Below are 27,775 nucleotides of genomic sequence, written 5' to 3'. Positions count from 1 at the left end.
AAAAGGTTGAAGGCGTCGGGGCCTTGAAAGGGTGAGAAGCGTGAGGGTGCGCCACCGAAGAGGGAGGAGAGATCATCAGCGAGATTGGTAGGGGCGGGAGCGGGATCGGAGGCGAATGAGGAGAAGAGGAGAGGAAATCCACTGATGGGCGTCGAAGAAGGGGAAGGAGAAGAAAGGATTGGGGGAAGGGGTGGGGGGGCTTGAGTTGCAGGGTAGGATTTATGGGTTATTGTTGTTGTGTGTGTGTTTTTTTTTTTTTTTTCAATAGGTAAATTATTATATTATGTTAAATGCATAAATGTTTTTTTTGTCACGTGGCGCAAATGTGGCAGCCACGTCAGCACTTAACGGACCAATAGATGGAAAATGTAACGGATGTATTATATTGAAATAAAATAGTACTCGAGGTATGAAAATGAAATGTTTTGAAGATGTGGTATGAGGTTGCAATAGACCTTAAACTTGAGGTGGTAAAATGTAATTTAACCTTTTTCTTTTTCACCTAGTGTTCTAGTTATTACTATTAGGGCTCGTTTGTTTGACTGGATTAGGGATGACTAGATTGGATTAGACTATAGTCCATTGTTTGGTCTGCACCAGGATTAGGTTTAATGACCTTAGCATGGACTCGCTCAGATTATACGCCTCCTTAGCAGTTCTTAACGAGGATCCCCAATTTTGGGCGGACTCGTAAGCCAGAGAAAACCACGAGAGATTCTGTAGTCCAAGAACCCCCTAACGTTGCTCGTCCTGCTCGTCCTCATCTCTGCGTCTTCCCTCATCGTTGTCATTGCCCTGCTCCCTCATCGTCGTCCTCCTCACCCTCATCTCTGCGGCTTCCCTCATCTGCAACTGGTCGGCCTCATCTGCTCCGAGTTGTCTGGTAAACTTCGAATCTTCGATTTATTTCGTCGATTTGTTTTGCAGATTGTGATATTACTAAGCTTTATTTGATTTTGTTGTTTTGGGTTTGAGAAATTTTCAATCATAGAACTCTGCACTTTAACAAATTAGGGTTTTGATTTTTAGGTCAAATTGAGATTAGAATTTGGGGTTTTTTCATATTTCAACTTTTCTTTCAAATCCGAACTTAGAAACGTGGGTGACTTTACCTGTTTTGTAGCCCTTCACATTGCGATTAAAATCATATATGTTTTGTAAAGTGAAGTACCACAGATGACTGGTCTTGCATTCATGCTTGTTTATATTGATTATCTATTCCTTGCTTCACTAAGTTTATGGTACGTCTTTAAGGTATGTCAAAAAGGAATTGCAGTGAAGTATTTGATGGCCTTATAATGTTTTAGGATTGTGTATAGACTATAGAGCAATAATTTCTAGTTATATCATATGTTTGTCATGTTGTGCCTCTAGATGTTGAATTAGGTCCGGATTGATAGTCTAGCGAGAAAAAAATTACTGGGTAAAGTAGGGAGGGCACAGTAAGTGAAGCGAAATATCTACAATTTCTGTATGCCTTAGGCATTATCTTTCATATTCCAGAACAATTTGGTAAGAGTAAACTAGGGAGGGCTTATAGGGTGAAACAACTAAAAAAAAAATTCATTTTAAAGAAAAATGGTTAACAGTTAACTGGAATGTAGTGAGAAGGATACCCCTATGAGAAGTAACTAAGAAATGGCTATCAGATTTTCTAGTACCTCTCCTTAAAGTAGTTTTGCCGGGTTCAGAGAGACTGGTCTCCAGTGCATCTATGACTTACTTTTCAATATGATCCCAAGGCTACATATAGACAAACACCATGAAAACCATCATATATGCTATTGATATGATTAATACAGTAAAAAACCTGAACAACTGGTTCACTCAAAGGGTTTAGACAGTGTATAACATATTCTTCATACTGCTCGGTATTCACATTCTACTACATCTGCTACGTGGTGCTTGTTTTAGTTGAATATAGGATTAGCATCATTAGTAATAAGGTTTGGGTGCTTGCTCATGTCTAGTTCTAACCTTCTTGATTTTGTTAGTATACAATAATTCTGCATGTACTTTGTAGTCCTGCTGCTGTTTGAGCTTTGTCATTGTGATTTTCGTTTTAAGCTTCGTAGTTGGCTTTTCAATTTGAAGTATTGAAACTCTACGCAAGCAGAAAGCCGCATTTCGTTTTAGATTTAGTCTTTTGAGCTATGGCTTTTATCTTGAAGCTCTGTTTGTCAATACGCAATAGTTAAGACCATTCATGTCGGTTTTTCTGTTGCATCATAGTTCTTAGCTACAACTGTTAAGACTAGAGGAAGACAATGATCTTTGCATATGCTATAGTTTCAAGTTTTTTTTTTTTGGCTTATGAACTAGTCTTTGCATATACTTACTTTTTGGTATCAGGTTGGACTAGCCATTTGGGAAGCTTGAAACTCTGGTGGGAAAGTTGTATGTGGTAAGAGAGATTTACACTCACTTCTACGACAAGATAGAGTGCAACTGCTACCCAAAATGCAGGCCATGTGAAATGAAATGCAGCTAAAAGAGTATGCAAATGCAAAGCCAAAAGGACCCAACTACTGAGCCTATATCCACGATGTTCCATTCCCTGATAAGCTAAGCATGCCGAAACTAAATTCAAATGGTTCTCTTATCTCATCCAATCCATGCAACAAAATGTGTCAACTTAGTTTGAATGAGTCAATGATCTTGGAAGTATGAATTTTGTAATTTATGTATTTAGTTCTTAGTTATCTGTTATGTTTTAATTTGAAGAGTTTGGTTTCATCTCAAACTCTCTGTCAACTCTATATATATAATGAAAATATATAGATGGCTAATTCATCTAGCCTAATTATACTTGAACTGAGATTTCTATCTTGGCATCATCCCTCTCTGCGTCTAACGACAAACCTCTCAACTTTTTCCATGGATCTTGTTAATTGTACAACCTTAGGATATGGGTGTATTTTGTTCGTCCAATGCTACTCTTTAATCATTTATGTTTCCTTCGTTGGCAAGAAAATTTGGTTTTTGTGTTTTTATTGAATCTCACTCTCATCCAATATTATTAATTTTAATAATATCTTTAATAAAAAAAAAAGCAATTACAATGGAACAATAATGTAGTCCTAGTTTAAGCAAACACCAAACTAGTGACATTACTGTTTTCATTATCCTGCTTCTTAGTCTGACACTGCACCAAACGCTTCACTAAGCTAGTACAGCTTAGTCCTTGAAGCTAGTTCAGTTCAAGACAGTCTGGTGCAATAAACGCACCCTTAGAACCTAGTAGCACATCACTAACCATATCATTATCATGATGACTAATTGTATCTCTCCAACTTGATCATTGACAATAGCATAATTTTTAACCATGTCTTGATTGGTAGTGAAACTTTGTGCTTCCGAGGGTTGTCTTTGATACATGATTTTCATATATCAGTGATTAAAATATTTGTATTCATAAGAAGTGCGTAGATAATCATACACCTAAGCCTATGGGGATTAGACTATTCTTGAAGTGATTCACAGAACCAATTCCTCGTGCATTGTGTGAGATTTTACAGTTTCGTTATTTATTCTGTTATGTTTGTTAAACTTTGGGTTGTGGCCCTTTGGATGATCTCATCTTCTATATTTATGATTGAGAAAATGAGGCACGAACCATTTCGTTATTACTCTCCCGGCCACTTTGTGTATCAGAGATCCTTCAACTAGTTCTCACTTAAAATCATATATACAAAGTTTTCTCAGGAATTAGAAGGTATGTTGTTATCTTGTTGCTGCATGAAGGGCATTTGTACTGCTTGATCCGTTAGCGACGTAAGGGTCACCCAATTATTTCCCCAAGGAACAAGATTCTTTCATCAAATAAAATCCTGTATAACTATTAGTAGTAATATAATGCATTTGGAGATGTAAATAAAAAGTATTCAACACACTAAAATTACTTGGATAAATATATGAAAAGAGTGACACATGTTTCATAGGAACAAACAATTGAAAAATCTCTCTCTAAAGTAGTAGCATCCTGGAAATGGAAAGCATGTTTAGGAAGATAGCCACCACAAGCAAACTATGAAAGCAGCATTACAACAAATGGTCTTAAACAGATCGGACTTTCAAGAATAAACTTGGACAGTATTTATCCAACTATCGGGGGACGTTTCCAATTAATCAGGCCGGGCTCTCTTGTTGCTGCATGAAGGGCATTTGTACTGCTTGATCTGTTTTGCTCGTGCAGGGGTCATCTTCACGCACTTCATGTGGAACCACGTCTCACAAAAATCACAGAAAATCCAGGGTTCGTCCAATGAGGATGGTCCGCCTCCACCACATGCTCCACATGTCTCTTCACGTTCATCCTCCTCCTCTTCATCCAAGCCCTCATCTTCGTCTTTAGGCTGCAATACTTCCGAATGTCTTCCTTGAGATTCGGACCCTCGCTGCTTTTTTGTCGCAAAAATGGATAATGAAATTGTTTCATGTCAGTAACACCTATTCAAATAACATCCACAGCTGCTACAATAATGAAACCATGCTTAAATTGCGAGAACAGGGAATATAATAGAAGGTCAATACCAGTCACACCGCCACTGAGCCACGAACAGATTCATATTTTAATTCACAAATGATAAAAGAACTTTGCGCTTGAATAGGGGATAATGCATCTTTGATTGAGGCTACATATCTACGTTACCAAAATTCTCTTTCGGACATAAAGGGAAAGCCAGAAACAGATACATGTAGAAACAAGTTATATCAGCCACCGAACAAGAAAAGGTAGTCAATGTGACCTTCCCTGATGGGCAACAACATATAGACAGTAGCCATAAACCTAGGCTCCCCATAAATACGGTACCCTTATATGTAATTTTCTTGAAGTGTTAAGTACAAATGGAATGTAAATTTTTTACCGCTTTGGAGTTTGACTTGGATTTGTTGCTGCCATGATTTGAAGATGACTTCTCCTTTGCTTGTTTTTTTGCAGTACCAGTCACGACTTCAAATATTGTTGGCAGTTCATTAATCATATTAAAAAGTCGCTTCCTGCAGCAAAAAGGAAACAACAATACATGGAACAGAAGCCCAAAACCACATGGAATACTAAAAGAGTTTGATTTTAGAAATGGAAACAAAAGCAATTGAAAACCAGCTTAATTTAAACAAAACAGAAAACCTAATCGAATATAAGAAAAAGGGAGTGGCTAGCATCTGTTTTAGTATAGTTCACTATCATACTGAAATTACAAAGGCAATGAAAATATTAAAACAAACAAAAATAAAATCAACTTATGTAAATACATCTACCAACTACCAATTCAGCATTCCATTCGGAAGGAAATACACTGAGAAAGATACAGCGATGATTATCTATCAATAACTTCAGAGAGAAATACATTTGCAAACACAAAATGAACTTTATTCAGTCATCAGCATCCGATCATGAGAAACTGTATACAGAGCGGATGCAACTTACCTGTCAGCCTTGTCAAACCCAAATCTGGCACCAAAGTAGAAGGCAACAGAAACTAGCCAGGCATCACTATGAACAGCAACCAAAGATAGCCAGTCTTTTTCTGCCATGCCATCTCTTGCAAAGTTGATACCCAGAGCAGGCTCTGGCAATTCAGGAGGCACTTCTTCAGCAGGTAGGTTGACTTCCCACTGCTCACTAGGATATCCATACAAGGAGAGATTCTCCTTCTCTATAAGTAGAAAATAGCTCATAAAGATGGTTGAAACAGACAGCATAAACATAGCCACAAATAGGAAGTAACAACGAAAAAAATGACAATTGAGTAGGAAACCCTATTAAATACACAGCTTAAATTTCCAAACAGATCTGAACAGTAAAGTATCACGGGTCAATTTTATTAAGGCCTTGAACACAAATGAAGGTATTACCCGTTCAAGGTAAAGAATTACCAGTGATTCATGGAAACCATACAAAACCATTAAAACAAAAGTGCACAAGGACCGAAAAAAGAACAGGTACACTATATCATAACAAAAAAATAAATCATCATTGTCATCTCCATATCACAAAAGCCTTGTCCAGAATGCAACATATTTAAACTGTAAATGGCAGTTAATTCTCCTTGGAGTACTGCTCTTAAGAAAATTAAATATAACTCATAACACAGCACAAGCATGGATGGCACAAATTTCTATTCAAACAATCACTTGGACAAACCACAGCATGTGCACACAAAGAAAAGAAGAGAGTTTCTTCTTAGTTCTCTCTAAAATCTTTAATTAGCTATTTCCCTTTATACATTATTTCACCCATTAGAATGAAACAACATGATTCATTTGCGAATTCCAAAATCCAAATTATTGACCAAAGATAATCCTGCAAATGCTAAAGTCATTTTAACTTCTTTTTTTCAACAAGTGACAGACTGAGCAACTCCATTAACTTATTTGAAGAAAGGCTTCTATAAAGAGCCTTGTTGCATACAGCTAATTAGATGACCAATACAATATATTCCTGAAAGTAGTGGGAAAGATGTAGTGACAACCTAGGTAAGTTCCAAATTTGTTGCAGATCTCCATTTACAACTCCAAGAAACAAAGGAACAGTTCATACATAGATCGCATGTTAAATGCCACATTCATGAAAGAAATTTATAAGGCATAGAAAACTTACCAGGATCACACATCTGAAAGAATTTTTCAACATCTGCAACAAAAATTGAAATCATATAAATCAATCGACAGTCAAACAAAAAAAAAGTAGATCTGAATGAAAACTACTACAGGTCCAACACAATTTTCAAAATCCCTTAAAAAAATAAAACTAATGATCCATTATATGAAAAAAATTACAAAACTCATGCAGAACGGGATGTACTTTTGTCTTGGCTCTCCATTCAACGAATCACAAGATGTTAATCTAGTCCGACAGTACTCAAATCTAGTTCGTAACATTTTGGTTTTCTGTATCCCTAAGCTTCTTCACTTCCAAAATAGAGGTTCACTTCTATAAAACAAAAACAAACAAAAAATATATTCATTCACTTTTTGGTTCATGAGTTCTTGAAACCTGTAAAGGTAAGTCGTCCTCCAACAAATTAATGAACAAATATTTGCTCCAGTTAAGAAAGCTTCATTTTCGCACAAACTGGAAAAACCTGCATTTTCTTTTCTCAGTCAAAAAAGATGCGGCCGAAAAACTATAAAGCCAAAAGCACTTCTGTTCTACTCAACTCTTTTGACAAGTAAACAGAGATTGCATGAACAAACAAACAGTTCTGAAGAGGTTTTTAATCCTTTTTCAGCTTTCTCACAAAAGCTAAACATTTTTCCCCGTTACACAAGACAAAGTAAAACGTCAAATTCAGAAACATATTTTCCTGCATTCCTCTTTTCACTCCCAATACAAGAAACACTAAATACATTGCAGAGACAAATGTGTTAGAGAACAAAACATAAAACACGAACTAGTCTGAAATTACTTCCAAATCATCGACAAACACAACCACCATACATGAAATCACATTTTCGCTTCTCCCAAGCACTAAAGCTGAAAACCAAAGTAGAATTCCAAACCCAAAATAATTGATTTTACCATCCTCAACCTGCTCGAAACTCAAAAGCACATAACAGAAATGAAAGAAAAGGGAATAACTTCAATCATAAATGAACTTAAAGCCCTCAATTCAGTGAATTCACTAATCTTCTATCCTTTCCTTCCTCAGTTTTCTCGGAAACCAAAAAGAAAATAAGAACTGAGCTAAACCCTATTCTAAAGGGAGAAAAGTGCCAATTCCCTATCACTCAATTTCTAATATGAAACAAACAAAATTAATCCAAACCCAAAACAACATTAAACGTGAATATTGAAACTTTACGGCCTTTTAGCATTCTGAATTTGCTCTCAAACCAAACACAGAAGCTAAACCCAGTAAAAAATATTATCCATTTCTTGTCAATTCAACTAAAAAAAACAAGGGGAGGACCAAATTAGAGGTCTAGTTTCCAAATCCCAAACCAAATAATCCCACTAATCAGTAAAAAAAAACACCAATTTCCCCTCTGGGTTTCCTCCAGGACTAAATTTGAACTTAAATTAGTAATTTAAAAAGTTTACACAAATGAAAGATTCGAAGTAAAATAGATAAAGACAAAAAGGAAATTACCAGAAGTGAGAGCCTTGATCATTCCAGATCTGCGGCCCTTGAAATCTCTGAAAACCTCCTCGACCGTTCGAGGATTGTAGAGCGCGGCATCAGCTCCCTTCATTGTTTTCTCTCCCTCTCTTTCTCTCTCTCTGAGAAAACCAAGTCAAAACTTATGAGAGAGAGGGAGAGTTTTGCGAAGGTGTTAATGAAGGCGGAATTGCAGTGTTGGGCCTTGAGTTTGTGTTAATTTCGGATTTAGTGCTTGATATTTGCAGTTAGATCCTTGTATAAGGTTGAATACTTTTTCTCTCCACATGTTTGGTTCAGCTTTACAATTGGTCTTTGTGTTTTCAAATTTGTCAAGTTTTCTTTTTGGTCAAACATAAACTTCAAGAAAATGTACAAGATAAACTTAAGTATAGGTCGCTAGTAGGTCACAAAGATGTTCAAGCAAAGCACATGATAGCCCAATTGAAGTTTGTCTATTGATTGCTACAACAACCATGTAAATCACCACTTCGCTGTTTGGATTGGATCAACCAATATACTGTTAACACCAACAAAAGACAAGGGTCATAAAAAAAAAAGCGCATATACAAAAAAGTCCCAAAAGAAGAACAAATCTAACCCCTAATTTCACAATAATGAAGATGCACAAAGAAAATAAAAAGTTGCCTTTAAAAACTCAACCAAAGAAAAAAGCAGCCAGAACCAGGAACCGTATCCACCAACTGAGGAACATCAAAGGTAAACTTTCAATGCCAACAAAGAAAGACGATAAAACACCATCAGAACAGTAGAAGGAGGCGACGCAAAGACCCAAACCAGCTATAAAGCGGCTTTGCACACCTTCATATGAGTGAGCGACCACTTGCTCTCGAGGTGGGTAGTAAATACAATGGCTAGTAGAGGTTTCTCATTTGAAAGCGAGCATTTATTAGACAAATGAAGGATTTGTAGACGAAGAAGTGGGAGGATAAAGGAGAGCTCTCGTGTGAGGCACAAAAGAAGAAAATCTAAGTAGTTGTATGGATAGGGATTATAAATAATTTTGGGGCTAATTTACATCTGGTGCAGCAAGCTGAAAAACTCCAAAAGGTGAGCGAAAAACCAAAAAAATGGGGAGAAAACACCTAATCTGAAAACCGAGCTCAAGCCCACCACCACCGAAATTATAGGATTGAGGCTCACTACTGTCAGCTCGCAGTTCAAGAGAGAGATAGAGAGATGGCATACTCTATGGAGATGGAGAGGTAAAGAAAAAAGACAATTTCATCAAACCATGGTTGTGGGTAACCTGCAGAAATGGTGTGTTCTGATTGAGAGAGAATGGTGAAGGGGTGGCATATGCGAGGTAAGGGAAGAAGGGGATGGTGAAGATGAAAGGGATGTTAGAGAGTATGTGGGTTGAAGATGATACGCGAGGTTAGGAAAAGGAAGTGGAGAAAGGCGAGGCAGGGCGGGGGGGTGTTTGAGGGACGCAAGGCACGTGGTTAGGAGAAGGGGAGGGAGAGCTGTTGCCGACCCCAAGCTGGAACAAGAGGTCGACGACGGTAGGTTTACTGATTTAGGGTTTTTGGAGGGAGGGAGAAGGGAAGAGAGGTAGGGCACTCAAAGTCAGGCTTTTTCTACATATGATTTGACAATTTGTACTTCCTTTTTTGAGCAGTTGGCGAAAGGGAGGTTTGAATCTCAAATTTATTTTAAAGTTGGGAAGAAAGTATCACTAGACTAAGATATAGTTGTAATTGGTGCTAAAAGAGTGTCAGGGCTCAAAATTTTCATTAAGTAGCCTAACTATATTCGGAATCTCAATCATTATATATTCGTCACAAATCAAGCTTAAATTCCTGCGTAAAGTACAAAATGAGGGGTATGCAAATTCACAATCATGCCACGCCAATAAAAATTATAATTTATAATTCAAACATTCGAAAAATCACTGTAAACCCATGCAAAATCACGCATATTCATTATGACAAGCTACATCGAAACAAGATTATAATATTAATACATTAACATTTTAATTCGAATTCATACCAAACATGTGACACGCTTAAATGGGCCCAAGCCATATAATAGGCTTGCCGAGTGGGTTGTGGTGTGGATGGTTACCAAAGTTCACTGGGCCTAAGTGGAGTTAAAGTTTGTGAAGATTTTGGGTTGCTTGGGAGTACAAAAAATTCAAGTCCACAACTTCAAACCAACTAAAAGCATTTGAACCAAAAACCAAAGCCTAAGCTGACTAAGATCACGTTTGACAAACCAAACCTTGAGTCGCTCGCCTTGTGAATGAATCATTGGGAATGAATCATTCAACTACAAATATAGGTCAGGAGCTTTAAAGGAGAGATCCATCATAACACAAAGAGCCTCAAATCCCATAAGGCATCACTTTGCAACCTTAGTATTTTCCATGACCTCCCTCTGAGCATTCCAGCCATCAGAAACCTTATTACCACCCTAGGAAACCCAAATTATCCAACCTAGAACACCATACAACCATGCAAACTCTCTCTCTCTTTCATGCTAAACTGATGAATTTCTAGCTTCCACACCATGCTTCTCTTGACCAAGTCATTATTTGCCTAATCATGCTATCTTTGAGTCATTGATCTAACATGAATATTTCCTAAGACGTGCTAATTTTTTCGAGATATTCCGGGCCTTGATACGAAACCAATCCAAGGGAGACAAAAGGAAGTTCTCAAAACCAAAGTCCGCCTTGACCTAAAAAGTCCCCCAACAAGCTCAAAAGGACTATGAATTTTTAATAACTAATTACGAAAATTAAAACTTTGTAACAAGTTAACTAAGACTCTACAATTAACGAAAAGAAGTAATATAAAATTTTGCAAATACGAAATGCGTAAATTATAATAGTGAAATATGGGAACAAGATTTCACAAAGGCAAGATGACTAAGGGGGGGGGGGGAGAGAGAGAGAGAGAGAGAGAGAGAGAGAGAGAGAGAGAGAGAGAGAGAGAGAGAGAGAGAGAGAGAGAGAGAGAGAGAGAGAGAGAGAGACGTGGAGTAAATGAGAAATTGGAAATTGGGAAAAAGTAAATGTAAAGGGCATGAATCTTTACTTTTTACTTAAATATATTAAATAATAGGGCACGAAAAGCTTTATTGTGTCATTGTAATTAATCAAAAATTTTCATTTCTAAGATTAAAAGAACACACGCAGGTTGAACACAAAGTTTTTTGTTTTAATTTTAGTAGGCATAAATATACTTTTCTATTTCTCTTTTTTGACATAAACTAATGTATCTTTTTATTTAGAGGGCACATTTGAGATAGTGGTCAACGAAATGTAAAAAGCACAAAATATGCATTTGTGTCCAAAGAAAATGAATAGAGCACAAATCAATTGTGTTCTTAGCCTTTTTTTTTTCCTTGTTTTGTAGTGGGTTTAGGTTTTGTTCTGTTTTGGTCCCTAATTCAGTACACTTGCGTTTTCTGAAGTCACATTATAGTGCAATTATGAGTCCATAACAATCATCTTAAAGAAGCAAAGGAACCTTTCATTGTTTTTCTGAATAAAATAGCTTTCATGCTTTAGGAATTTCTAAAAACGCTTTTAACCGTTTAATCTACAATAGCGTTTGCCTTCGTCTTCTGGGGCTATACTACGTAATGAAGCTCTAAATGATCAACCTCCGATGCCTCCTCCTTCTGGGGCTCTGCCGACTACTGAGACTTCTCTTAAGCAGCCTTTGTGAAGGCTCTCTCTTGTATTTTTCTACTTAATGTTCCTTTTTTTTTTTTATGAAAATGAATGTAAAATACCTTGCATATCTGTCAATGTTTCAAAAATAAACCCACACAAAAAACAATTAAACAAGCAACAAATAAAAATGACAATCATGGCAAAATAAAACTGCAGAAAAGGGAAGGTTTTTAGGAACGCAAAACCAATCATGGAGCAATTCAAAAATCTTCCTTATTTGAATACATGGGTTGCCTCCAAAGAAGCGCTTGCTTTAACGTCTTCCAGCCGGACGAAACTTCCTTCTAAACTTGGATAGGGCCCATAGCATGGAATTGATCCTTGAATGGAAGGTGATACTTGACGTGATCCGACAGTGGTTTAAATTCTAGTGTAGGTGCCTGAATCATCAAAATCAGCAAGTTAGTATATAATAAAATCGAAGTTGGAGAAGCTGGCTTACTTTCTTGCTCCAACACAAACTCAATTACGAACACCACATTAGGGATATGAGACTTGGCCAAATTTGGTGTTTTGAGAGTTATGATTTTTCCTGTGTCATAAAATCCAACTTCTTTGGGAATTTTTGTCTTAAGTGTATCTTCTTTGATGAATTCTAGACATTCCCCATCCATTTCTTGCTATTGATTCTTTGGAAAGGTTTCGAAGATGCCTTTCTCACCCTCTTTTTCCTTGGATTGCATGATCCTGCAAGGAATAAGGACATTTGGTGAAACGGGGTCAGGATAAATTGAATTTAGGCTTACCTTGGTTGTAGTGGATGGCATAGAGGGCATATGGGGCTGCGGCAAGGGTGGTTCTTCCCTTGCCGTGGCCTTGTTATTCTCCTCTTCTTCGAGCAACAACTGTTCATCCATGTTTTGGCTTGGTTTGGATGTTTTGGGTTCACCTCCAACCTCCATAACACTTCCTAAAGTGATAGCATCATGGATTTCAAAATCTTCCTTCAAATTTTCAATAGTTGAGTTGGAGAGTTCACTTTGCTCTTGAATTTGTGCCATGAACTTCATAATCTGCCTAATTTGCTTCTCCAATTCACCCGTCTTCTTGGCTTGATTTTGCATCTCTTTGTTTCGATTTTCTACTTCCTGGTTCAAAGAGGTGAGTAACTTATTAAACATATCATTATCCAAAGACGTACCTGAATTGAATTGGGCAGATTGTTGTGGTGGTTGTGATGGTTCATATGGCCAGTGATAACTCATCCGATGGCAGCAAATATTCTTCTTGTTGTGAACCCTGCGTCAACGAGGTTAGTACATCAAGAATTTCATCATAACTCATAGGCATACTTGAATTTGATTAGAATTGTTGTGGAGGAGGTTGTGGTGGCTGCATAGGTCTTGAATAGAACTCCTTTTCTTACTGCCAATATCCATCTTGTTGGAATTGTTGAGGTTCTCCCCACATGTAATCTGAATAATCTCTCAAATCCGAATTGTAAGCGTTGGAAAACATGTCCCATGATTGGCTATGGCCTTGATAACCCCAAGCATCTTTATTTGCAGTGAATTGAGAACATTGATGAGTTGGATATCCTTGCCCATAGGTCACACCATATGTAGGGACACTTTGCATTGTGGTCATTTCGGGATATTGTGACAATTGAGAAGTAAGTTTTGCCAATTGAGCTTGAATGGTAGCAAAATTCATGTCTTACTTCTCTAGTACCTGAAATCAAGGAAACAAAACTAAATCAAATATCAAAAGTAAAAAAAAAAAAAAAAAAAAAAACACAAACAGAAACAAAGTCAATAACTAAAAACAAAAGACACGAAAATATACAAAAAGAAATAAGTAGGTAGGGATCGTTCTGGACCGGAGATTAGGAGGGCTTGCTAATAACCTCTAAACTGACTTAAAAACATAAAAACAAAGTTAAAAACACTAAAATAGACTAAAAAAACTCAAAACAAACTCAAAAGACTCAAAACAAGCTAAAAACGTCCAAATCTGCCTAAAAACACAAACTGGGCAGATTTGGACTTTAAACACACTTTTGGAAGAATTTTGGTTTTAACTTGGTTCGAAACACTTAAAAACACAAACTAAATCAGTTTCTAACTAATATGACTCAACAAGGTAAATGGGGGGGGGGGGGTTTGATTTTGACGAAATTGAAAACAAAACAAGTAAATTAAAGAACTAATGAAATCTGCACGAATTTGGGTAAAACTATGGATGATAGGTTAGCTAAGAGGTTCTTTTCCACACATGACACACTTGCAAACAAAACGATGTCCAGTTGCTTTTCAATCAACATTAAACTCAACACCCCAGGTTAATTAAGTCCGCTTAAATTAACCTTTAAGTTCTCCTTAAGTTATTGAATTGGATGGGAAAGCGCATACAACAATTCAAGCATTCTTCAAAAGTCCTTTTCGTGAACAACACAATAAAGATACAATCAAAGATCATTAAGCATTATGAAAACTATAAGTATTGACGAGGCATTCGTTACTATGATGAGCATGAAACTCCTGCCAAGAATTCATTTAAAGCACTCCCTTATACTCTAGCATCATATTCATGCATGCAAACTAAGTGTGCACTCTTAATAAACATACACGAATAAGTTATCAATCAAGCAATTAAACAAATTGAATTCACAACTTATGAAATCACAACTGAAGGTAATCAATTCATATTGCAAGTATGTTCATGGCTTTGAATTCCCCCCTAGCTAAGGGGGGTTTAGTTCCTCATACTCACAAAGCAAAGATAAACAAATTTAGACATTGAAAACAAAAGAATAAAAACACCTAAAAACGCTTCAACAATCCAACTTGAATGACAAGCACGTCCCAGGGTCATCCTTATTCTCTTTGTTGCGGCACAAGGTGTGGTTTGATGGATGCATATGGATATATGGAAGGGAATGGCTGAATGTGTTTAGGTTGGATGGAGGTCAAGGCAAGGAAAGGGAAATGAAGGTGCATGAAATTGTGTTTTTGTTGTGGGAATGTGTAGAAAGTTAAGAAGAAAAGACTCTACCTTGCGGCAGAATGTGTCTTCCTCCCTTCTCCCTAAACTGTTCCCCCTGGGTGTGTCTTTGGATGGATATATTTATAGGCTAGGGAGAGGATGTAGTGGGTGGTGGTAATGAGTGGATGTAGTGGTAGGTGAATGTGTTGGGTGGTTGAAATGAGTGGATGTGTTGGGTGAAATGAGTGGATGTAGTGGTAGGTGAATGGATGTGTTAGGTGAAATAAGTGGATGTAGTGGTAGGTGAATGTGTTGGGTGGTTGTAATGAGTGGATGTGTTGGGTGAAATGAGTGGATGTAGTGGTAGGTGAATGTGTTGGATGGTTGTAATGAGTGGATGTAGTGGTAGGTGAATGTGTTGGGTGGTTGTAATGAGTGGATGTGTTGGAGGAAATGAGTGTGCTAAAATGGTTATTTATAGGGAGAGGATGATGCACAAACTTTAAATTTCGTCCATTCCTTTTGCTCCAAGCATATGTTATCCATTCCATGCCAAAAAATGCTCCAAAATGCTCCAAAATGCATTTCTTTGCCACATTAACCCTTTGGACCTACCAACACACGAAAAATAGCTTAAAATACTAAAATAACTACGAACTAACAACATAAATGCCAAGAAACAAGCTAACTAAGTCGCATAAATATGCTTCTATCAATTACCTTAAATAATTAGCAAGTTCTACAAGAACCAACCAACTTCTGCGGGCTCTACTGATATAATTAAGTTGACAAATATCCGAAAGTGCCAACACACTATCAAAACAAACACCATGGAGTAAAGATGATCTATTGGTATGAGCACTTACCGCATCTTGTGGCCCAGAAGCAGTAGCCAATAAGCTACCTATGTATGGCTCAGAGTGGAAAGGAATATGACCCTGAATTAGTAACCAGAAAAGTATAAGATTCCCACCTCCATTTGCAACCAGAAAAAACGCAGGCAGGTAACAACTTACAATTGAACGGCTAAAATCAATTTGTGAAGGGAAATTAAAGCCCTGATTTGCCATTGGTGATAATGATTTCGTATGGCCCTCAACAGGCTTCCCTTGTGTTTCATTATATCCTGTACCAAGAACAAGATAAACCAAATAAGATATTGATCTCGTCTGGTAACAAAGTAATCAATCCGAAGAACAACGTATTTATTTGGGGAAGTTCTCCAGTGGCTATCTTGGCATGCCAAGTCTGACCGCATTGATACAAGTTTTGGCAAATTGATAAGAAGCATAATATTAACTTATGAAGAGGAGTGCTATGGCCAATCACGTGTAAGGGGTGTGTGCAATTTCTGACCATAGTAAAAGCCTAATACATACGGTCCAAGTCATGAAGTCTTAAACTTGGAAATCCAAGTCGACAAAGAAGAAAACGGGAACAAAAAATAAATAATATATATATATATATATATATATATATATATATATATATATATATATATCAAGGGAGAAAAGAAAACACATGTTTCTTCCTACAAAAAGGCAGAAAACGTGGAGCAAAACTCCCCATCTTCTGCAAAACGTGGAAAGTTTTCTGTAAGATGTGGAAGGTTTTTTGTAGAGACGTGGGAGGTTACACAGTCAGTGGGAGAGGGTGGTGAAAAATATAGCCTCTATCTCCCCCACGTAAAGGCTCCAGAGGCTTCCTATGATGCCTATAAATAGGCATCAGTCGTAGTGGAAATGGGGGGGAAACGGAAACAAGAGAGGAGACGCTGCAGAAATTGAGAAGCACAGAGAATACAACAGAGAGGCAAAGCAAGAGAGCAAAGGCACAACAAAGGAAAAGAAAGAAGAAGAAGAAATCAAGAGCTACATGCAAGAACAAAGGGCAGGAAAAGCTACACAACATTTGAAGGTATAAAGCCATCTCATTTAATTTTTTGGGTTGTTGCCTTCTTCTGCTTTGTAGGAAGAAAAGAAGCACTTTGCTTCTTCAACTTTTCCCACTCCCCAGCATTCTCGAGTTGCAGTCCAGCAAAGCCAACGAAATCACCACTTCCGCTCCCTTCTGCTTCAGTTTAATCCCATGAATTTCTTCGGGGTCTAAACCACCCCATGGAGTTCCGATCAAATCCAAGAGCCCCGCTTTGTGCCGCTGCAGTTTAATCCCATGAATTTCTTCGGGTTGGTCTAAACCACCCGTGAAGTTCCAATAAGTGATCCATGCTCGTCGGTCCGCAAGTGCATCTTCAAAGTTCCAAGCTTGGTCCCTGTGGAAAAGGCAGGAAGGAAGCAATCTATACAAAATATATAGCTACCGTGTACCGTTTTCCCGCCTGGAGGAAAGTGATATGTTGGCAAGACTGCTCACTGTTAAATAATGGTTCAAAGTCCTCGTCCGCACGAGCTAAAACTGCACAAGGCATTCAAAAGCTCCAATGGTTCAAAGTCCTCGTCCGCACGAGCTAAAACTGCACCTCGTCCGCACGAGCTAAAACTGCACAAGGCATTCAAAAGCTCCAATGGTTCAAAGTCCTCGTCCGCACGAGCTAAAACTGCACAAGGCATTAAAATGCTCCAATGGTTTAAAGTCCTCGCCCGCACGAGCTAAAACTGTACAAGGCATTAAAAGCTCCAATGGCTTAAAGTCCTCACCTGTACGAGCTAAAACTGCACAATGCATCAAATGCTCCTTGCCTGCACGAGCTGAAACTGCACAAGGCATCAAATCTCAACAAATACCTGAACTACGAGTGACTTGATCACTCAAGAGGGTACGTAGGCAATCTAGGATTCGACCTAGGTGCAGTCACAAAATCAAACAAACACCAAAATCCTCAAGTTACATTTTATTCGAATTGGAATCAAAGGGTATTCCTTTCCTAAAAGAAGGGTTGTAATTAATAGGCGCATAGCCTAGAATGGGTCGAACTCGAATTAATAAAACCCTTTTCGGAAAAATGAACGAGGGTGAAATTGTGTCGAGTGAATTATTTGTTTACATATTATGTACAATTTTTGCTCAACACCTTCTTTCATACTATCCACTCCAGAGAGGGTTTGACTCGTTCACTGAGTTGAGGAAGAATCCTGATCTTGAAGGTTAATTCCAGATTGCTTGCTGTTGTGATAATTATGTAGTGGCACGCCCATCTTCAAGATTAAACTTGTGGAGGTAGATGGGTGTTGGACATGTGTGCCAGTAGATTTTTCCCACGATGAAGATCCAACAACGAATGGAAACGTTGAGTGGGCAGAACCAAAACAAGAGTTTTTCTTGGCACAATTCTGCATTTTCTAAAACAACTACTCGGGCTCGTCTAAAAAAATGTGGCGTTGAAGCTTCATAGATCTTCAAATATGTTCAAGTGAAAAACCTGAAGGTTCACTTAAATGACGGACTCATCAGCAACCAAGAATTTCAACTTGTCGAAATGCTGCCCAAGTAAAAAAGTACAGCACCAAACTTTAGTAACTATTTTACTTTTTATATGCACTGAACAATTGTGATAATGAAATCAATTCAAGAGGAAAGAAAAACAACAAAAACAGCAACAACAACAAAGCTTTATCCAAGGAACAAAATATCGATATTATTGGCGAAATATCGCCGATATTGTCGTTTTTTTTAGATACCGACATTTTCACACTTATCCCTTAATTATCGTCCATATATCGCGATATTATCAATAATATCGATAATATCGCGATATTATCAATAATATCACAAATATTGCGATATTATCGCTAAGGGTAATGATTTTCTGGTATGCTTTTAAGTTTGGGCTGATGGTCCATTTGATAATCCCTCCACTAGCTTCTTCTTTATGACTTGGGCGATGTGGGACAACAGTGGTCCATTTTATAATCCCTCCACCAGCTTCACTTTATGCCTTGGGCGATGTGGGACAACAACAACAACTCTAATTTTGTTCTAGTGGTGGTTCCTCGTCTGGCTCGCGTTCTTCCGGTTCTACTTCTAGAGCCTATAATTTTGTTCTAGGTTTCTCGGTGCTGCACATGTTGGACTGCCTCATTTCTCTCATTTTGATAGCTTTACTGGAGGGAAGATTCAATGCCAAATCTGCCGGCGTTTTGGTCACACAACGATTGACTGCTTCATTCGCTTGAACATGTCCTATGAGGGATGTGTTCCATCATCATGTTTCACTGCTTATGCTGCCAGTTCATCTGCTCCCCGTACTGCTGCTCCTCCGCCACCTACAACTTGGCTCTTAAACTCTGGAGCCAACACCACATAACCAATGATGCTGCTTAGATCACAAATCATCCTTAAATAATACACGGGTTCTGATCATGTAAATGGTTTCAATGGGTGTAGGTTTGAACATCTCTCATATTGCAATTAGTTTATTCTGATATATGAAGTTATTCAAATTTATCTGTTTCTAGATTCCGTTATTATGACATATATTCATTGATGATTTTTCGCGATACACTTGTGGCGTCTTTGATTACCAAAACATAATCATGTACTATGTCTATATGATTTTGTATTAACACATTGGATAAAAATATCACTCAAAATTTTGATATGGCTTTCAAAATTGACCAAACAGTTTTCTTTTTTCTCGAAACTAGATGATGTAAAATGTGATTAACCAAATTATTATTGTTTTAAAAAAATAAAGAAAAATTAGTATCCAATCCCTAGTTTCTAATGTTCATTGACTAAGATCTTATCAGTTTTTATATTTTGATCAAAGTCCCTAGCATTAATGAATTACATGTAAGTTACATAACTTTCATAACAAAAATTAGTAATTGATTTAGAGTTTTAATACTCACATTCTTATTAAACTTCTAATTAATTTTCAATTCAAACATTTCAAATATATAAAAAATAAAATAAGAATAAGTTTGTACCCATTAATTTTTATAAAAAAATTGATATGTACCCGTTATAAGAATAAGTCACTCATGTATCTTACCATGCAATGTAAAAGTGTAAAATATTGTACTAATTCATTATATATAAATGATTATGGTGTGTTTAAACTTCTTTCATTAATTACTACATATTTTCTACACTCACAATGTTTGCCAGCTCGCTATATAATCAACTTAAATTAGTTAAATCCATCATGCAATGCATTTCCTTCCAATTTTTTGTGATAAACTAATAGATAATTAACTAAATAAACATCCTGCAAAGTTTCAATAAAAATTTCCAAGTTTTTCTTACAATTTCCGTGGTTTCCATATTATTTTTATCGATATCGATAATATCCCGATATTTCCATCGATATTTCCGTGTTTCTGGACTATCGATATTTCCGATATTTAATACCTTGGCCTTATCACACTAAGTGGATCAGCTATATAAATCTTTTAACGCCACTGCGCTTGGTTTTGTGTCATGTCTTCCCTTAGATCCAAGTAGTCCAAGTCTTCTCTTAGAGTCTCTTTCCAAGTCTTTATAAGTCTTCCTCTACCCCTCTACCTCTTTGGCCCTAAGCCTCAGTCTGGTAATCACATCTTCTAACCAGAGTGTCTGTAGGCCTTTATTTCATATGTCCAAACCACCTTGACCGATTTTCTCTCACCTTATCTTCAATTTCGGCTACTCCTAAGTCACATCGCATATCCTCGTTCCTAATCTTGTCATTTTATTGATATACATCTAACAAAGCATTCCCATCTCCTCTACACTCATTTTATACATGTGTTGATACTTCACCGTTCAGTCAAATAGAAAATTACTTGACTGAACAAAGATACTGATAACAAGACCTCCGTCCTATCAATTAGCACTCTCTACAAGGGCCGAGCAATTATCATGGCTAATGTGGCGGGCTAGTGATTCTTTTTAAACCACAGTACTAGTTCGGATCATTCATAAAACGCAGAAACTCAATGTACATGCTAACAAACCCTTTTTTCCCTCCCTCCATCCTAATTTAACTTTCACTCAACTACATAAAAAGCAAGGAAGACAACACCAATCAAATCACTACATTTACAGAATTCTTTTGATTTTATAAATTAAGTAATCAAATCAAACATGTACACTAATTATGAAATGAAAAGCACCACAGAAAGCTCCATGATTTTTAGAAAATCCCATCCTCAAATAGGAAACCATTTTATACATGCAATTAAACAATCAAAGAACAGAAAAAAAAAAAAAATCCAAGAACAGGAATATCTGTAAAATCAGCAAAACATATGAGTCTAAAATCTTTACCCAAAATAATTATCAAAAGAAAAATGATATAAAAAATAAGCCTTACCGAAATAAGAAATCTTTAACCCAGTAAAAGCACTACAAGATCAGCCTCACCAACTTAAGCTCCACATGCAACCAAACCAGAGGCTCACTAACATACAGTAAATATAAACCAATGAAGTTGAGACAAAATAAAGAAAAATTAAACAAACCCATGTCCAGAAAAAGGAAAAAAGTCATGAAATTTACATGAAGTGAGCGAGTAAGGAAGAATGAGACACAATACTAGGGGAGACTAAAATTTAAAGATTAAATTTTGTAAACTAAATGACATGAAAGTTGGTAATTGAATTATAACTTAATCGTTGATAAAAGTGTTCATTTTCTATTAGTAACACCTCATTTAGTTTGTTAATTTAGTTTACAAATTTAATATTTCTAGCATTACTGTGAAATGCTCTACCTTTTTTCATCCCCTTTTTTCCCTCTATTAAAACTAATAAAAGAAACATTCAAATGACTAAATTCAAATACTGAAAGAAAAAAAATAAAATTGAGTGTTATCAGTTGTATCCGATAAATTTGCGAGTTTAACGACAAATTTCCTTGTATTAAACGCACTCACAAATTCGATGTCTTGTCATGGACTCGCTAGCTCTGGGTTGAGCTGTACAAATGGAGCAGGGTGCCACCATCACTCTACTCTGGGGCAATAGGCGGTGTGAAATCCTGTCCCTAAAATTTCACTATTAATTACGTATCTCGTTATTTAAATTCGTATTTCATGTTTACGTTATTTTCATTAGTTAATTTTAATTTCATTGATATTTGGAATTAAATCAAATAATTATCAGGGTTGAATTTTCATAATCAATCTTTAAAATCCGTAGACCTTTTGAGGTCACAATTTATATTTTTGAATAGAGCTCGACCTCACGAACGTGGAGGCGCAAATCGTTCGTGAAATAGAGTTATAATGAAAGAGTTATTAACGTCTAAAGTTAAGGATATTTTGGTAATTTTCTTTAGTTTAGAAGGCTCCAGATTTCTGGAGCAAAGATCTGTGAAGCCACGTGTGTGGCTAGGATGGAAGGAAAGAAGAGAAAGGAGAGAGATGGGCGGTTTAGATGAAAGGAGAGAAAGATGAGAGTTAAGGGAGGAAAAAAGGAGGGAAGAGGCGGACCAATGGGAGAGGGGGAAAGGAGGAAAAGGAGGGAGATGGGAAAGGCACGGGATGATGGACCCGTTGACACGCCCCGACCTTGATATCCCCCAAATACCAGGATAGACACGTGCTGGCTGACACCTGAGGGTGACGAAAGCCATTAATAGATACAAAAGCTAAGAATAAGAAATAAATAAGGGTTATGAATTTAAAATACAATGAATTAATAATTTAGGAACATGTTTAGAGCATACAACTAACTAGAGTTCTAAAACAATTAATGTAAAATTTAGTAAATAAAAAGATGTGGGTCCTACACCAAGAGGACTCGAATATGCCAATACGAAAGCGTTGATGTAGGGATCGTATGCCTCGATTCTAAATCTTGAAAGGGGGCACAAAACAAGGGTGAGTGGACCAAGTTCATATATATATATATATATGCATAATGCAAAAACAGTTATGAACATACTAACCCCCAGGTTTATATATAATGAAAACTACTAACATAATAAGTGATAGGTTTCTTAAAACTCTAGCATGCCATAAAACATCTCAACAGGTATAACGCGAAAAAACATCATATAAATCATTGCGTGTATTGTTTCGTAGATCGTCACGTAAGTGTTGTGTGCTGCTAGTAGGATCACTGAATAAATATAACTCCCGGCCCTATGCCAGCACTGTGGTCTCTGCACCCTTAGCCAGAGATTACCAACTCCCGGCCCAATGCCTGCTCCGTGTCCCTCAGCCCGTAGCTAGGGATTATTTCCCTCGACCTAACTGCCAACACCAGATCCTCGCCCCAGGTGGCATAGTGTCCACTAGGTACGCATAAATTGTTACGCCTTTCATAAATAACCACTTCATAGTATAAAGTCATCCATCATCTATACTATAAAGAGGGGTTTCTAAAACATGTTCTAGCATCCTATCGTCATCCATCAGATAGTCTACCAGTTCATGGTTTTTATAGAAAATACGATATATCAAACTATAGCTCAATATAGGCTAACAATTATTTTCTCACAAAAAATGATGAGATGATAATCAACATTTCAATAAACATGCTTAACATAAAATCAGTTCATAAACTCGTAAGGCATGCAATTCATTTATGCAATTAAACCATAAAATCATATAATTTTAGAAGGGGTCCACTCACAGTACTTCGCCATTGAAAAGCTGCGCAGCCAGCGAAAATGCAAAAGCCACAATAATTGCCCCTAAGCAAAAAAATGGTATATTTAGTCAAACTCTACTCAAATGATTTAATTTGAGAAAACGAACATCGAAAACGGGTCTCAGACGTCAAAATTAGCCTAGGAGAGGTCTCAGACGAAAATTGAAAGTCAACCCGAAAGTCAAAGTCAACGGTCAACTGTCAACGTTGACCAAGTCAAAGGTCAACCGGGTTAACGGGTCGAAGTCAAATCGGGTCATGGGTCCTAGGGTTTTTGGGTTTAGGTTAGATGGGTTATAGGGAAAAGGGCTTTGGGTTGGATGGGTTTAGGGTTGTCTGGGCTTGGGCCTAGATCCACTTAAGAACAAATAACAAAAATAAAAAATAAAAATAAAAATAAAGGAATGGGTTGGGTTTTTGGGCTAACTTGCCACGGGCCTAAGGCCAGAGACCTTTAGGGACGGCTTGAAAGGCCTGGTGTCGACGGGACCAAATGGAGAAGAAAGCCAGAGCTTCTACAGCTCCGGTTAACTGCAAACGTTCACCCTAAACCTCGATCTAGGTATCAAATTGAAGAGTGAGACGAGGGGAAGAGATTTATACCTTCTATTAGCTGTGAAATTGCCGGAGGTGAACGGAAAGCTCCTTGACACCTATGGTTTTGCTGGAAATGGGTTTAGTACACCTGAGCCGATTACGTGTTAAAACCTTGGAAAACAGAATGGAATCACTTCAATAATCACCTCCAAACATCAACCCACGAAGAATATAAGGAAATACAAGACTTACCTAACCGGAAAAAGAAGAACTCTCACCGGAGAGTTTTCTGGGTTCGCTGAGTCGCACGACGATAGGAGAGAGAGAGACGACATAAAGGAGATGATGATGGTGATTGTTCTTGAGCAGGAGCAACTGTGAGTGTGGGTGTATGGTCACGGTGCAAGGGGATAAGAGAGATCAGTGAGGGTTTCGAGTGACAGAGGGAGAGATTGTACGGTGAAGAAGAGAGAGACGCGCCGGGGGAAGGGAAAGAAAAGAAAGAAAATGAAAAAGAAAAGAATAAGTTGGGGTGCTGCCACGTGGCAGTTTGAGGGAAACATGGAACCTAGATCAAAGGTCCATATTCAATTAAGATAAAGGACTGAAATGAAAGATTTAAAATACGTTTCTGGGAGAATTATAGAATTACATATATAAGTGAGGGTGGGTGTAACACCCGTTCCCTTTTTCCTAACCCGGCCGGTTCCGTTTGTCTTCTCCAACGATTTTCGTCAGTTTTTCTGGCAATCACCTAGAAAAAATTCCTTATAGTTCCCTCTTTCCTTTACACTCCAAATTTGATGGAAATTAGGCCAATTTCATGAGAATCGCACCAGTGGGTGTGAGGGAAGTTTGTCGGCGATCCACCATTTGTGGAACAATGTCCACCAATTACCACCACCAAAGCACTTCTCTAGAGGCCAGGAACAAAGCCCAAACATTTTTGGGGGCGGCGGAACACCGGTGGTGACAGATTGAGGCACACCTATTTCTAGGGTTCCAGCAGGTTTGGGAGAAATTGGAGCTTTTCTTGGCCAAATTGTACTTGGCCACAGGTATGAAACTTACTCCACTCATTGAGATCTACATTTCTATGAAATTTGGTAAATTTCATAAATAGTTGAATTTTCCGATGGTTCGGGGCTGTCGTCCACCACCCGTGGCGGCGCGTGGCCAGTGGAACAATTTTTTTTAAGTGCTATTAGATGCTCTGAGTTCATGTTTGATATTCATATGACGTAATTTGATTATTTAAACTTAGTTTCGTTATGATACCTTACTTAATCAAAGTATGAATTGACGATCCGACTGTTGGATCGTTACCTAGAGCGTAATATTTGAGGATAGCTGGAATTGACGGATCGGGAATCTGACATACAGATCATCCTGAATAGGACTTCTAAGTTAGAAAATTAATTGTTAACCTCCACTTGAATTTGTGATTAACGAAGATCCGACGGTTGGATCTCGATGAGAATTTAGTATGTTGTTCTATGAGCATAACGTGGTTACAAATCTGAAATACAATGTGCGGATCTTCTAGATTAAATTGCTAGGGTGTGGACCCCACCGTTGATGTTTGGTCAATAGGTCTTGAACCATTTGAATTACTAAAATTAGTATTAATAGAGATTCAATGAAGCTTTGCGGACTTGTTTCGGTGAGTGACTTTAATATATGTGATATGGTGAATACCTAATTCTTTATACTAATATCCTTTGTGGATATGACATGGTTTTATAAAAGTGTTTTATGCTAAAATGTGATTATTTTATAATTGGCCATCGATCTATTTTTATTAAATGTGATTTGATTCATGGATTGGTAATATTTGTGAAAAAATGAATCGAATTGCATATTGAAATGTTTTGTAAATTGAGGGCTAGTAGGGGACTATGACCCTACTTGGTTAATCCGCATTGGGGGGTCACTAGTGATCCTGCTTGGTTAATCCGCATTGGGGGACCATACTATATATGGATCGCGCATGGATAATCCGCGTTGGACGATCCTTATGGCCATTTATATTTATAGGTGATCATGCTTGGTTAATCTGCGATGGGTGATCATTACCTAATAGTTTTGTAGGTGTGACTCTGCTTGGTTAATCCGCGTTGGGGGGTCACTACCTACTTGATTATCTTGATCCTGCTTGGTTAATTCACATTGGAGGGCCATTTTCTGTTTGGTTAATTCGCGATGGGTGATCACTACCTAATAGTTTTGTAGGTGTGACTCTGCTTGGTTAAACCGCGTTGGGGGGTCACTACCTACTTGATTATCTTGATCCTGCTTGGTTAATTCGCATTGGGGGGGTTACTAGTAGCCCTGCTTGGTTAATTTGCATTGGAGGACCATCTTTATATGGATCGGGCTTGGTTAATCTGCGTTGGGCAATCCTTATGGCCATGTATGCTTAGGAGTGATCATGCTTGGTTAATCTGCATTGGGTGATCACTTCTTAATAGCTGTAGGAATGACTGTGCTTGGTTAATCCGTATTGGGGGGGTTACTGCCTACTTGGTTACTTTCTCAGGGGTGGCTCTACTTGGTTAATCCGCTTTGAGGGGCCATTTCCTGTTTGGTTACTTATGTAGGTTTTAGCCGAACTATGTCCCTCTAGCCCTAGTTTTTAATGTACATATGAACGATGGTTTTTGAGAATCTTGGTGGTTTGAATTGGAAAAGCAGTGGGATGTCTGGGTGACTCCTTCAGAGTTTTTAGAGACTTGACTATGTTTTCATAATTACGAAATTATATTTGAGGTTTATAAACTGTGATCGATGGTCTTTCTTTTTATTGATTATCACATACTTGTATTATTGTCACTCACCCGAGCTCCGCAGCTTATCCGAGTTCTGTTTGGCCGGTGCACCATTTCCATGATGTAGGCATTGATTTTACATATGACATGTTTGGGTAGATTATGAGAAACTGCTTGATACTTTGGTTCCGTTGAGTAGTCAGGAACCCGGTGTTGTTGGATTCCGTTGAGTGGTCTGGAATTCTTGCTCTCGCTTATTCCCATAAGGTTAGTCTAGAACCCTAGATTCGAGTAAATGAGAATTACCCACAATAGACCTTGTGAATATAAAATAGATTTACCATGTTATTGCTCATAATCCAAGTAGGAAATTATATAGAGTTCCTTGGTTAAATTTGTGCAATGATATGTTACTGCATTCATTGATTAACATAATTAAATGCTAAGATCATGTATCTTTGATTCATGAATTGATTAATTGACGGGATTGTGGAATGACCTTGGTTATGGCTGTTATTATTATGATTATTTTAGTTGATCAATCTGGCTTGAGAATAATATGTTCTTCGTTTGTTATTTGATATGTTACATGCTGCGGATGGAAGTATTGTGCTGAAAACATGGAATTTTTATTGATGGATGGAATGAGAATCTTGAATGGCATGTTGGTTTGTTTTGTAGCCCTGAACTTGGTAATGTCATGCATGTCAAGTTCTAATAATTGATTATAGAATGTTATGTACTCTTGTTAGAACGCACTGGAATAAATGTCTAAATTAGTGAATGACGAGTTTCGAATGGCTTGATCCTTAATGAGGGTACGTAGGCAGTCTAACGAGGAGGTTAGATGCAACTATAAAGTATAAGAAAAATTACTATATGATTCGATTATCGAGTTGTGATTTGTCATATCCCGGAGTTGGGGTATGTTGAGATACAGGTATTTGGTGACGTCACGTGTCGATCCTGGACGTATGTTGGGATCAGGGCATGACAGGTGGAGTCGCTCTGCTGGATGACTATGCTTGTTCCGTAAGACATTAGACTTAATCTGGATATGGACACAAACATATTGTATAAGTCTTGGAGTCCCTACAATCTAGGGATAGGCATGCACTGCAAGTAATCACAACTCTTAAGATGATGCAATATGTACTTACTAGATATCCTCTAGGATTCTCTGGCTTAGAATGA

General features: G+C 37.6%; 1 protein-coding gene and 1 long non-coding RNA gene across 3 annotated transcripts; both read right to left on the bottom strand.

Moving 5' to 3' along the window:
• Positions 1-3,883: 3,883 nt before the first annotated feature.
• On the bottom strand, positions 3,884-8,283 carry LOC126611401 (PHD finger protein ALFIN-LIKE 4-like). 2 transcript variants are annotated; one of them, XM_050279679.1, is made up of 5 exons: positions 8,097-8,283; positions 6,605-6,637; positions 5,432-5,660; positions 4,869-5,001; positions 3,884-4,400 (listed from the first exon to the last, which is right to left on the bottom strand). In XM_050279679.1, exons 1-5 carry the CDS (start codon positions 8,197-8,199, stop codon positions 4,125-4,127), a joined length of 774 nt encoding a protein of 257 aa, XP_050135636.1. In that variant the 5' UTR covers positions 8,200-8,283; the 3' UTR covers positions 3,884-4,124. The 2 variants fall into 2 exon arrangements, with proteins under 2 accessions (XP_050135636.1, XP_050135637.1); XM_050279680.1 differs by having other exon boundaries at positions 3,884-4,397.
• Positions 8,284-14,402: 6,119 nt separating this feature from the next.
• LOC126612221 (uncharacterized) lies at positions 14,403-15,989 on the bottom strand. The gene is made up of 3 exons (XR_007618987.1): positions 15,753-15,989; positions 15,603-15,674; positions 14,403-15,347 (listed from the first exon to the last, which is right to left on the bottom strand). It is a non-coding gene; the product is annotated as an uncharacterized LOC126612221 (long non-coding RNA).
• Positions 15,990-27,775: the final 11,786 nt, after the last annotated feature.

The sequence above is a fragment of the Malus sylvestris genome, chromosome 17, assembly GCF_916048215.2.
Source record: "Malus sylvestris chromosome 17, drMalSylv7.2, whole genome shotgun sequence".
Classification (NCBI taxonomy): domain Eukaryota; kingdom Viridiplantae; phylum Streptophyta; class Magnoliopsida; order Rosales; family Rosaceae; genus Malus; species Malus sylvestris.
The sequence above is the reverse complement of the archived record's forward strand: the minus strand, read 5'-3'. Positions and strand labels throughout refer to the sequence as shown.

What these genes read in the sequence shown, in the direction of transcription:
- LOC126611401 (XM_050279679.1), bottom strand. Translation starts at nt 8,199, where the DNA reads ATGAAGGGAGCTGATGCCGCGCTCTACAATCCTCGAACGGTCGAGGAG. An exon ending in GATCAAGGCTCTCACTTCTG is followed by an intron (nt 6,638 to 8,096) that starts GTAATTTCCTTT and finishes TTTTTGTTGCAG; the next exon opens with ATGTTGAAAAATTCTTTCAG. An exon ending in CTTTCAGATGTGTGATCCTG is followed by an intron (nt 5,661 to 6,604) that starts GTAAGTTTTCTA and finishes TTCTACTTATAG; the next exon opens with AGAAGGAGAATCTCTCCTTG.